General features: G+C 38.6%; 2 protein-coding genes across 5 annotated transcripts; one reads left to right on the top strand and one right to left on the bottom strand.

Annotated features, from left to right (window-relative positions):
• Positions 1-5,125: 5,125 nt before the first annotated feature.
• LOC120081846 (uncharacterized) lies at positions 5,126-9,811 on the top strand. 3 transcript variants are annotated; one of them, XM_039037024.2, is made up of 15 exons: positions 5,126-5,539; positions 5,617-5,708; positions 5,797-5,910; positions 6,217-6,321; positions 6,501-6,572; positions 7,192-7,304; positions 7,386-7,520; positions 7,690-7,758; positions 7,963-8,050; positions 8,184-8,255; positions 8,335-8,435; positions 8,594-8,711; positions 9,101-9,160; positions 9,311-9,421; positions 9,508-9,811. In XM_039037024.2, exons 1-15 carry the CDS (start codon positions 5,338-5,340, stop codon positions 9,619-9,621), a joined length of 1,566 nt encoding a protein of 521 aa, XP_038892952.1. In that variant the 5' UTR covers positions 5,126-5,337; the 3' UTR covers positions 9,622-9,811. The 3 variants fall into 3 exon arrangements, with proteins under 3 accessions (XP_038892952.1, XP_090165810.1, XP_090165812.1); XM_090309684.1 differs by lacking the exon at positions 5,617-5,708 and having other exon boundaries at positions 5,402-5,539; XM_090309686.1 differs by lacking the exon at positions 5,126-5,539 and having other exon boundaries at positions 5,633-5,680.
• A 14-nt stretch (positions 9,812-9,825) lies between these two features.
• Positions 9,826-11,408, bottom strand: LOC120081857 (UPF0496 protein At3g19330-like). Of its 2 annotated transcripts, none has more exons than XM_039037035.2 (2): positions 11,070-11,408; positions 9,826-10,976 (listed from the first exon to the last, which is right to left on the bottom strand). In XM_039037035.2, the coding sequence occupies exons 1-2, from the start codon at positions 11,122-11,124 to the stop codon at positions 9,979-9,981; spliced, it is 1,053 nt and encodes a 350-aa protein (XP_038892963.1). In that variant the 5' UTR covers positions 11,125-11,408; the 3' UTR covers positions 9,826-9,978. The 2 variants fall into 2 exon arrangements, with proteins under 2 accessions (XP_038892963.1, XP_038892970.1); XM_039037042.2 differs by having other exon boundaries at positions 9,826-10,981; positions 11,070-11,265.
• Positions 11,409-12,310: the final 902 nt, after the last annotated feature.

The following is a 12,310-nucleotide window of genomic DNA, read 5'->3' as shown; positions in this document are numbered from 1 at the left end:
GGGCGGTCCTTTGATTTGTATGGGTGCGAATGGCCAGGTCGCCGATTCAAACTTACCATTTTAAGGATTCGTCTGATTTGGGAGCTGGGAACTCAGCTACACAAGATGAAATTCACTGCTTCCCTGAGGTAGGGGCAAGTAGATAGAAAGCTCCCTTAAGAGCTGATTCCTGGGCTTGAATGATGTGGCGCCACACACATTTTCTTGGACCAAGAGGTGTTCACACATAGTTGGACTATGTTGTATTGTTCACTAGAGGAATCAATGGTACTTAAGAAGTGAGATGTAACTACAGGGGAAAAAAGGTAATTTGGCACAGCTGTACTTACGAGCATCTATGAAGGGTCATTACTCATGATTGGTTATATCCGATGGACACATAAATATATCTGTGATAAGAAGAGTTCAGTTGTTGGTCTTTAGTGGAATGTCTGACAGTTAACGGATGGTAGATCTCGTGGCTAAAGAGTTTAGTCAGATTCACGGTCTGTTGGAGCTTCGAGCCACAGGTCCATTAAGTTCCCTAGGTAGCTTGGATAAAATTGAGAATCAGTATTTGGGTTAATTTGAAATGTTCAAATTGACAAGAGGAAGTTCGATTATATATGATATAATTGGACTGGTTAATTATATATGATATAATTGGCTAAATGTATGAGATACATTATTTTGGAAGAAATTAGATATAAATGTGATTTATATCAAGTAGAGGAGAAATTACTATAGTAGACATGTGATATCAAATTATAGGGTAAAAATATAATATAATTATATTTATTAATTATTTAGTTGGTTAATTATATGATAATTGGCCTAAAATTTCTCCTGGACGTGCATTAGTGGGAGCAGTCGCGTCGGTTATTGTAACCGAAGAATAAAATGAAATTTTGTTTCATTTTGCAAAACGTTCGAAAAGTTCGGAAATTTTGGCAATCGTGTGGAAATGTAAACGATTGCTTAAGTCGAGAGCCTATACGATAGCCGCTCAGCGCCTAAACGACTGCACACCTCGCGCCTAAACGACGTACGCTAGTTCCTAAACAATCAGATAGATTTCCTAAACGATCGTATAGTGTGTCGTGTTTTCTAAACGATCGCTTACCTTTTCCTAAATGATCGTTTAGTAAAACATACACGGTTGTGTAGCTTCTTCTAAATGATAAGCACTTAGCTGTACGATAGTTTCCTTTTCTCTCCTACTTGCTTATCGTTTACACGATTTTTTCTTCCTCCTACCTTTACCAAACTCACCAAATACCACACTTTGTGTTCTCACTCCAAGAATACCAAGGACTCCTTTTTGGTGATGTCGTCCCTGCTGCGTTCATTTGTTCGTGATTGATCGTGCTGCTGCAGCCGACGCATTTGCTGGGTGATAGTAGATCGCATAGAGGTCTTCCACTGCGTTTGAGTTCCAAAGCTTGAAGAGCATCTTCAACTGGTATGAGAACTCTTTTCCTTATTCTTTAGTGTTTAAAGCATGCCATTAATTATTGTTTATTTGCATAACTGTATGTTCGAATTTATATGTTGTATTTCGGTCATAGTGAAATTGAAAAGATCTAAACGTGCTTATGGATGCTCTTCGTTAAGAGATCCTTCAGATATATCTTCAAATCTCATCAAAACTCAAGAGGGTTAGAGAGAGTGGATAGAAAAGTTCAAATTCGTTTGAGAGAGAGAAGGAATTTACCAAAATTGATTTTCATTTAATTTCAATAAGCTTATTCTACACGGCAAAAGAGGTAAAGATTTCTTACTGCACATGTCTCTCATTCAAGCTTTTGACATTGTCATCACTCTACCTTTGACACACCCCCTCCCGAGCCTACCTTTAGAACCCGAAAGGAGGTTTGAGGACAACAAATATCACTCTTTCATGATACCTACTGCCCCTCTGAACCTTTTGCACTCATTAAACTTTAAGCCAAGGATATAAACAACTATTTGACTAAAATCATTTTATTATAAACAGTATAACGTTTAAAATTCCTAGACTTAACTACAAATTTTACATCAACAACTTTAAATCGGCAGTGTGGCTGTGGCATAGCAGACCTTGACCTTAGCAGCACCCTGTAACTCCTTATCTTTTGCTACCTGGAAAGGAAAACATGAAAGAAAAGAATGAGTTTCAAAAAGCTCAGTGAGTGGTAAGTAACTTCTAGAGTCTCTTTCAACTCATAATAATACAAACATATCACAATTACGAGGTTAACATCCAAACCTCTATCTCGAATGAGTCTATTCTCAACCCTACCTACACACACGGTAGATAGTTAAACTGATGCCAATCATAAACACATACTCTCCTGTGTTCCCTATGTGCACATAGATCCCCACTTATGGGTTCAGAAGCTAGGCCTATTGGCCCTCTGACCATTCCATACGAGGTTCTTCCCACAGGCTCATAAACTAGGCCTTATGGCCCCCTGACTATCTCGTGAGATTCTGCTCTGGGCTCAGGTAGGTCTATTGACCCCCTGACCATCCCAGTCACATATTCTCATACTCGTTCTAACTACTCATTCACAACATAACATAAATATATACTCTAAAATATATTCTTAAGACCTTAAAGGAAATACTACTCACCTTGATTGGCAGGAACTTCTCTCTTTCCAAGTTCCTTGGTTTCCTCGGGCTCCTTTTTGAACCCTAAATTTTAGATTCATTTTGAAGCTCAGATTACTCATCATTTCAAACCTTATTTTGAGACATTTCCTTCTACAAACAGGTTTAGAAATTTCTTAATTTACTTACCTTAAAATCTCAGCTTAGAACTCCTCATGGTTTGGTTGGAATCCTTAAATCATCAAAACTGGTCCAAGCTTACCTAAAAGCTCGACCATTATGTATTTTCTTCATTCTCCAGCCTGATTCTTTTTTTCTTCTTCTCTGGCACCCTGCTTTGAAAAGTAGACTCTCAAAGCTTTCAAGTGGCTTTGAAAGCACTCTAAATGCACAAGTAGTTTGGGAGAACTCCTCATTCCAAGTTGATGCTACTTCATGTCCTCACTATCTGATAGCATTTCCACCTCTTGGCACCACTTGATCAACGCATAGTCTTGCTATCAATGCATGTTCTTCATGATTAACATTAAGCTTCTTCTGAATCTGCCCTCAAACACTCTTTCTAATGTCCTTTGAAGAGAATTTGTGTTATGAACTGAAGAGAAACCTTGTGGTGGTATTTATAGGCCTTTGGCAACTGATCCTCATCATCTCTTAAGGCCCTAATGCATGACACCTCCTACTTAGGAACTTTTGAAGTGTCTTCACCTTGCTTTGCCACCACCTAGTTTTATACCACTCACCTACTTCCATGCCACTTCCTACTTGCATGAAGTTTGAGTTGTCTTCCTCATGCATAAGTCTCCTTTGCGTGAAATCCTATTTGTCCACCTCATACTTACTTAAGCTCAACCTCTTCTCGATTTAGCCACTTGTCCGGGTGAATTCATCAGCCCATAGCTCTCTCATCATCGCATGCCCTTCCAATTACATGGCCGCATGCTTACTTGATCACATGACTAACCTCAAGGCATCGCAAGTCCTTACTTGGCCACATACTCCTCTCCTCACATGGCTCACCCTTGGCATATGCATTCAACTAGGACTATGACCATCACATCCTTCCATTGCATACTGCTAGCCTTATCATATGCACCCATATGCCCTCGGATGTCCTTGGCGCATAATTCAGCCTTAGCGCATAGCATATCACCATCGTATACCAACCTTTAGGTCAAGCTAGGTCTCAAGTCAACGCCTCATGGTTTGTCTTACCATCGCCTAGCCTCTTGCTAACTCCTACCTTATGACGCAAGCATTTCCTTGTTGCTTGCCAATGCCCATAGCCACTTGCATAAGACCAATGCATTCCTACCTAACCTCGCAAGCCTTGTGTGCCGCAAGCCCTATCAACGCATAGATACTACACTATGTGTCCATCATGGCTTGGTACATCGTATAGCTTCATTGTGTAGCTCTTGCACTCATCGCATAGCTCATCGTCTAGCGCTCTCGCTTTTGGTCATCGTCTAACGTTCACGCTCTCGCCCATCGTCTAGTGCTTACACCCATCGTCTAGTGCTCACGTCTCTCTCATCGTCTAGTGCATCGTGAAGCCCCGTAAGCAGCTATGCGATCGTCTGCACGCAACGCTCCAACATGTAGCGTCCACGCTCGCATACAACTGAATGCATCCTTGCTCGTACCTGGCCCATCCTTGTCACTTGATGGCCCTTCCTTGCTGCTTGCTCATGCAACCTCTTGCCATCCCAACACATGTGTCCATACCTCACAAGCTCAACCTATGGTTGTCCTTGGCTTCAATACTTAATCCTTTATAACCTCTACAAACTTGACCTCATTAGAGCCTTATGTGTTAATGCTCCCTACACCCTACACATGGTTTCTTTTTGGCTTCATACTTGGCCAAATTTTTACTAGTTAAGACTCAACTCAAAGCTACTCAAAAAGTTTATTCCAATACTTGGAATTTTCCTTCCCTTCAACATAAGATTTAACTTATACTTGGTTAATTTCCTTAATTACCTGCTTAAGTAGGGGAATTGAGATCTGAGTTTCACAACCTTGCATTTTACCTATCCTTATTCTTCGTGGATCAGATTTCACAAGCTTCAGTTTTGGGCCTGCAGTTCAAACATCAGCCCAACAATAACCTATCTTACAATATGGGTATAAAAGGGCAAAATTTATGGAAAGCATGTGACCATCAATCTAATGACAATGAAAGAGAAAATATAGCATGTTACGACAAAAAGCTTCCTTTTATGCATAGAAAAAAGTTGTTTGTTCCAAAAAAAAAGTGGTCTCGAGATGAAAAAAATACATGATAAAATCCAGTACTTCTAACTACTTTACTTGCCTAATATCATGATGAAAGCATACGTAATATTTTAAAATTGATTGATAGATGACTTAATCTATTCGATTAGATTGAAAGAGTCAAAATATTTCGAATGTCATCAATCTTGTTGGATTTGAGTCATTTCAATCTTATGTCTAATAGGGTGTCATAAACTCCTCGAGTTGCTCCTAACTTTTGAATTTGTCTAAATTAGCTCATTAAATAATATTTGAATAATAAAATTGTCATATTACTTAAAAGTTAAATTGACTGAAAGTTTGAATGACATTGAAAAAAAGCCTTCAAAGCAAGGGACAAAATTCACGCGCATAACATATGGAAGTTATCAGTTTATTACAGCTAAAATAATATTGCATATGATTTGGTGGTAGGACTGAACAATCCAGGAGAATTTCCCGCCGAATAGACCGGGAGGGTTTGTTGAACGAATATGGGGAGCCATGGCCATGGATTTCATCTGCCACGAACTGGTAAACCAGATCAGAGCTCCATCAATTGGGATTTCTGTTTATGGTGGTCGTTTTGCATTTGGAGGCTTCCGAACAATGACCAAGAAGAGGAGGGAAGTCATTCGCTTGGAGAGGGAATCGGTTATCCCCATCCTCAAGCCCACGCTTATCAACGCCTTGTCCAGCCATCTCGGTACCTTCCTACTCTTCTTCATCGTCCTCATTTTCTGTTTCTCATCTCTTTTCCTCACTCGGTTTTCTGGACTGAAGATACTGAAGACCGGTATGAGTTTCTGATGTTTTGCCAGAGAGTTGAATACTCAATTCGAGCTTGGTATCTTCTGCAATTTGATGATCTTTTGGTATTAAAACGTTTTTATTACTGTTCCTTCTTCTACAGAATTATTCTATATTTGGTGCGATAGGTAAGATTGATTCATTTATATGCAGCATTTATATTCATTATTCGAACCTATACACGGGGCCCGAAAATTGGAGAAGGAAAATCTCTCGCCTGAAGAAATCGATGTTATGGAACAAAAATTTCTGGGGAAACTGTTTCAGGTACTGTGGCTATAGCATTTGCTAGCTTTTATCATTCAATGGTTCCTCATTCACCAATCCTTCAGTTTAATTCTGATTATCTCTCTATCGTTGCTTGAGAATCTTTATCTCTGAATTGCGACGATCCATTTCGGGTTCAGTTTTATACTTTTTTTGTTGAAAAGGCACAACATCATCACATTGTGACGGGTACATTCAATAATCTTTGTGGTGGCACCACTAACTATATTTGTAGGAGTTATTCTGTTTTGGCTTGATTTTCTATTCCATGGTTCGGTTCTTTCTCCAATAGTTTGATTTCGTCAGGTTATGGAGAAGAGCAATTTTAAATTAACAACAGACGAGGAAATCGCGGTTGCACTATCTGCACAATATCGTCTAAATCTTCCCATCTCTGTGGATGAGTCCAAGGTGCTATATTACTTTTCCTTTTTGATAGTGCCAAATGCTAACATAATATTTCAGAGGAACATAACTAATTAACTACTGATATTTGTTTTCTTCTTTTGGAAACAGAATTAACTACTGATAGTCATTTTCTATGAAGTGTAAAAATTGTTTATCCTATGGTTTTATTTTGACTCATGAAGCTTGACAAGAAGCTTTTGACGAAATACTTCACGGAGAATCCTCACGACAATCTTCCATATTTTGCTGATAAGGTACCAAACCTGGTTAATTGGCATTAATTTAAAACAAGATGTGACCAGGAAATGAAGCTATGACCAAGTACTTAATTCTATTGACGCATTGCTTCAGAGTACATTTTTTGTATCTGTCAACAAATTGATTGTTTCACATCGGTTGGGAAGGGAGATATCATGATATATAAGTAAGGATGATTATCTTAATTGGTATGAGATATTTTGGGTGGATTTTCAAAAGCAAAGTAATAAGAATTTATGCTCATAGTGGACGATATCATACAATCGTGGAGATAGGTAGAGGTTATGTTTGGCATATTAAATTGATAGCTCGAGAAAATGATGGGTTTTGCTCCCACTCTTCAGCAAACTGTTCAGCAACCAGTTACATCACATTCTTCTATTGTAAATTATGTTTTCATTGTGATTTACACTAGGACAAGTATGCTAGATGTGAATGTATCCGTTTTCATCACCATCCTCATCGGTCATTAAAAATATATGCTTAATTATCTTCCTTCTGTGTTTTTCACTTGAATCTGCAAACAGTTACCTTTTCACTCTCTTTTAACAGTATCACTTGGGCATTATTCAACAACATAGAACTGACGTGAATTGATCTATTATACTATTGTAGTACATAATTTTCCGCCGTGGTATTGGGATTGATCAAATGAACGATTACTTTTACAAAACGAAAGTAAATGCCATCATTATGCGAATATGGATGTTCTTTCTCAAAGTCACAGGGTCAGTACAGACATTATTATCAGTCTCGTGAACTTCTTTGTTTTCTTTACATGTCACTTGTCTGTTGCTTTATTTCTACAGGTTAAAGAACCTTCTATTTGGAGCCTCAAGAAGCCGCCAAAGTCAGGTATTTTCAAAACAAATTGACATCAGTACAGAGTCAGAGGATGATGGCTTGTATGTAGAGCGCATTCGTGTTGAGAACATGACATTTGGGTTTGAACTCTACCACTCCATAATTTGGCTTCGTGCGTCAATGGTTGGATTAGTTTAACTAGGGAAGCCCCTTGCTTTCTTCCTAGCAACCGGGAGGTCAAGCATGGGCAATTATTTGTCTTTCAGATTCCTTGATTGCTTGCTTATAATCTATTGTATGTCATCCCAGGATCTCTATGCTATTGAACAAGATTACGATCCAAGAACCCACATTTGATAGAATTATCGTTATTTACAGGTTCTTTTTCCTTCTTGTTTGTGAGCCACTTCTGAATGGAAAGTTTTTAAGCTCAAATGAGATTCTTGTTTTTTGTTTTTCTCTCTCTAACATGGTTGGAGTGCACGGGTTGAAATGTTATTGACTTCTTACGAACATTTTCCTTTATCTGCGACTTAAAATTAGAAATGTTTATTGACTTCTAACAAAGATATAATTGAATAGGCCAGCAAATACGACAAAGGAAATGGAACGGGGTATCTTTGTCAAGCATTTCAAGAATATACCGATGGCAGATCTTGAGATTGTGCTTGTAGGTTTCGTAATCCACTTCTCGTTCATATTTTCCTCTGTTTTTTTTGGTATTCAACGTTACCAATGTGCGGCCACTATTGTATGGAACTTCTGAACTTGGTTATTTCTGGAAAAACGTGAACTTTTTACAGCCGGAAAAGAATAATCCAGGTTTAACTCCAATGGACTGGGTGAAGTTCCTCGTGTCTGCTGCAATCGGGCTGGTTGGTTGTTTTAGTCGAAAATTCTGTATGGACTTATGAACGCAAATACACCTCTCACCCTCCCTCCCTCCTCGGACAGGTTACTGTTATTGGCTCGCTTAGCGTCCCTAAAGCAGATGTCAAAGTCATTTTTGCTATCCTCTCTGCAGTCGGTGGTTACTGTGTGAAAACATATCTCTCGTAAAGTTACACGGCCTCCTCTCTTCCCATTTCTGCTAATGGGTGTGACTAATGTTACTTATTTTCTAGACTATAGCTTTATATTGCTTCAAAGAATTAGTATTGCATTTCCCCATTACCCCTTGAGCTAGTGCTAACTTATCTCCGATTTCCTGTAGGTTTCAGGGTAATTTAGTGTCATATCAGAGCCTAATCACAAGCTGCGTGTATGACAAACAACTAGACAGCGGAAGGGGCACTCTTCTTCACTTGTGTGACGAAGTTATTCAGCAAGAAGTAAGTAGCACGCTCTCTGCCACAGGATAGGGAGTATTAGTTGCTTTAGAATATTTCCACACTTGGTGTGAAAAGATTACTTTATAGCAGATCTATTTGCTCATAAAGCGAATACAAGAATAGTATTCTTTATTACTAAAAGTTGGAATTAACTATTCAAGTAGGGGTACAGAAAACATAACATAATCTTTATCCTTCAAACTCCTTTTGATATATTTATAGATACAAATATAGTATAGAATATAGTTATAGAACTGATTGTAGCATAGATTAGCTTGGTTTGCAGTTTCTAGTGGAGGAAGATATCTTTCTTCTAATCCTCATTCTGAATGCTGTTTTTGGTGTTCGTTACACGTGGCTTATGTTCCCACGTCTCTGTTAACTTTTAGGTAAAGGAGGTGATTATTTCCTTCTACATATTGATGAAACAGGGAGAGGCGACAAAACAGGTGCATACACAAAACCTTGTTCCTCTTTAGACTCGCACTATGATGCGGAGGAGTGACTGGTTGCACTATATTTCATGACTCACAGAAGTGATCATGAACGAGTAAGGTGTTGTCGATGCTTTACTTATTTTTCTTTGGTTATGTAAGCAGGAGCTTGACCTGCGGTGTGAGGAGCTGATTAAAGGAGAGTTTGATCAGAGCTGTAATTTTGACGTGGATGATGCAGTTCACAAGTTACAAAAGCTGGGGATCATTGTCCGGGTGAGAACTCATCAAGCACAAGAGAATCTACTCATGTTGTTTAATATCCCTTTGCCTTCTCTAACTTGGAAAAGAACCAAATACAGGGTGCGGATGGGGCATATTCCTGTGTAGATTTGAGGAGTGCTAACAAGATCATAGGCATCACCACAGAGGAGATAGTTTCCAAAGCCAAAGAAGGCGATGCCTCCACTACTTGATACCATAATTATACAGAAACTGTATGTCCTATTCTGCTTTCCATTCTCACACAAGGAAAGCAGTATTCTAAAATTACTTAATAACTTAAAATATCAATGCATAGTTTGTTTCTAAGAGCTATGTATTCAACCCATCAAGCACAGCACGTGTATAACTTGATTACGAAATGATTTCAATTTTCAAACTGCAGTCTACTGTGAGAGTTTCAGAAGGTATGAATTTATTGAGTATCTATTATTGGTGTAAACTGTAAACTGTAAACTAAACGGGTTAAAGACAAGTTGAATATTAGTTTAGGAACAAAACTACATTTAGAAAGAAAAAATAGAGTGAATCCCAGATTCAGTTGAGTGTAACTATTGGGAATGAGAAGAGCCCAAACTAGTTTGATGAAGTAGAATCTCCTTGAGAAGTTGAGATCTTGAGAGGTTGACAGTAGTGAAACAAGTAGTTATCTTCTCCTCAAGAAGATCAAGGTACTGCTCCGAAGTCCGGTGGTTCTTCCCCAACTGTTTGAGCACTAACTGAACTGCGTGCTTATCATTCCCCATATTCAAACCCAGTCGAATGAAACGCTTGTCGTCCTCCACGGTGTTATGCAGGCGGCCGACAAGGCTATCAAGCGTGTCAAGGTCAGTCTTCAGAACATAGGTATTTCTAGATGCAACTTTAAGCTGAGCTACATACGCCAATTCTCTCCTGGCGAACTTTGGAGGAATGTAGGCCGTAATTGCAGCACTGCTGCCGCAGCAGATGACGGTGTTGGAGTTGGGGTTGGGAGGGCGAACAAGGCGAATTCTGGAGCTGGACTTGCGAAGGCGACGCTCTAGTTGGTGCTTGAGATTGCAGAAATGGTCTCGAATTGGGTCGAAGGTCTGTGAGTCAGGGCGGGGAAAAGGGTTAGTGTCATCGTTGAATTTAAGGAATTCTTGGAAGACGAGGTCGCAGTCAGGCTGGGAGAGGGAATCAATGGGAAGATCACCGAGGAGGGTGTGAATTGGGGAATAGAGTCGACGGGCTTGAGCAACGATACTCCGGAGGGTGAGGCAGAGACTGGTGGTTTTCTCGCTGTAATCGAAGTAAGAAGAGATAAGATTGAAAAGGGAAGTGGAAGTGGATTTGGAGCAGTGAAGGGCATTGAGGACGCGTTCTCGATCGGGGCTAAGAACTTGGGTGAGCATTCCGGAGAGGTCTTGAAGTTGATCATGATCGGCGGCCATAAGATCCATGGAGCTGGTGATTCTCGACATCTCCTTGAAGGAATTGGTTTGAAGAACAGCGGAGTAGACGTGAGAGAGACTGATGGTGGTTGTGGATGGGAGAGGCGAGGAGGAGGAGGAAGCATCCATGGGGCCTGTTCTTCATTGAGGCAAATTGACAAACAGTTAGAGGGCAGACCAGAAAAATGGGGTTGAATTGAATGGAGTAAGAAGAGAAAGTAGCAAACCTTGGTGCATCGGGGAGAAGGTGGGAGATTCCGGAGGAGGAAGGCACTCCAACATTTTTCTGCTCAGTAATGAATCGCAATTCGAAGCAGGAAGAAGAGAAGAAAATGGATTCGGGGGAAGTGGAGACGGGTGACGCCTTTTAGCCTTATAAGCCTCTTTTTATGTACATATGGTGTTGACCAATTCATTGGCTGCTAATAATGCCTTGTGGTCTTTTACTATTTGTTTGACTACAACTCGCTTCGTAAGCTTCTTGCGGCGAAGCATGATTTCTCGGCAAGCATTTTTTTTTTTTAAAATTTTTTTTTTAATATTATTCACTTTATTTATTTATGAGCGAGTCTATGATATTTGGATCTGTGTTTATTTGATTTTGGAGTTTCAAAATCAACAACTTAAGATTTGAGAAATAATTCAAAGTCTAATAACGATGAGATAGTTAAATTTCTGATCGTGTGGAACTCGTTTGGTCAAATATAATAATATAAAAAATAACTTTTTTGTTATTAGGTTTTGAATTTAAGTTTAATTTGTCATTTCAAAATGTTACACTTTAATCCATAAATTTTGGATTGTATTTTAATTTAGTTTATAAATTTTAAAAAGTTATGATTTTATTTTTTAAAATTAGAGTTTTGTTTCTATGTAGGTTTTCAGATTTACACAATTTAATTATTTTAAATTAATTAATAAATACTAATAACTTCATTTAGAGATCTCGAAAAGTTGAGTTATTACATTAGGTATAAGAGCACCCAGTTATGGTTTATATAGACGGACTTATATAGTAGTTCCAGAGCGTCCCTGTAACTCATCGATGGGCTCCTTTTCTTTGTTAGATACGTCTTATTAGTAAACAATTGGGAAAAATATATTTTTAGTCCATGTGTTATTAGAAATAGGTGCATTTGGTCCCTCAAGTTTTAATTTAGCGATTTTAGTCCCTTAATTTTGTAAAATAGATTTAAAAGGACACTTATTAATTAATTAAATATTTTTATACTATTTTTAATTTTGATATGAAATTTATAAATTAAAAAATAAAAAATATATTTCCTTCTCCTCTCTCTCCCATTCTCACTCTTCTCTCTATCGTCCTCTTCCTCCACCATTCTTCTCTTCTAATGAAAATCTAGATGGTTCCTTCTGTCTCTCACTTGGACCAACTGCACCATCTCCAATTTCTACTTTAAATTTATTTGGGCAATTTCTAGAGAAATAACCATATAAAATTCTTAAA

The sequence above is a fragment of the Benincasa hispida genome, chromosome 1, assembly GCF_027475165.1.
Source record: "Benincasa hispida cultivar pf3 chromosome 1, pf3_genome.v1.1, whole genome shotgun sequence".
NCBI lineage: Eukaryota > Viridiplantae > Streptophyta > Magnoliopsida > Cucurbitales > Cucurbitaceae > Benincasa > Benincasa hispida.
The sequence above is the reverse complement of the archived record's forward strand: the minus strand, read 5'-3'. Positions and strand labels throughout refer to the sequence as shown.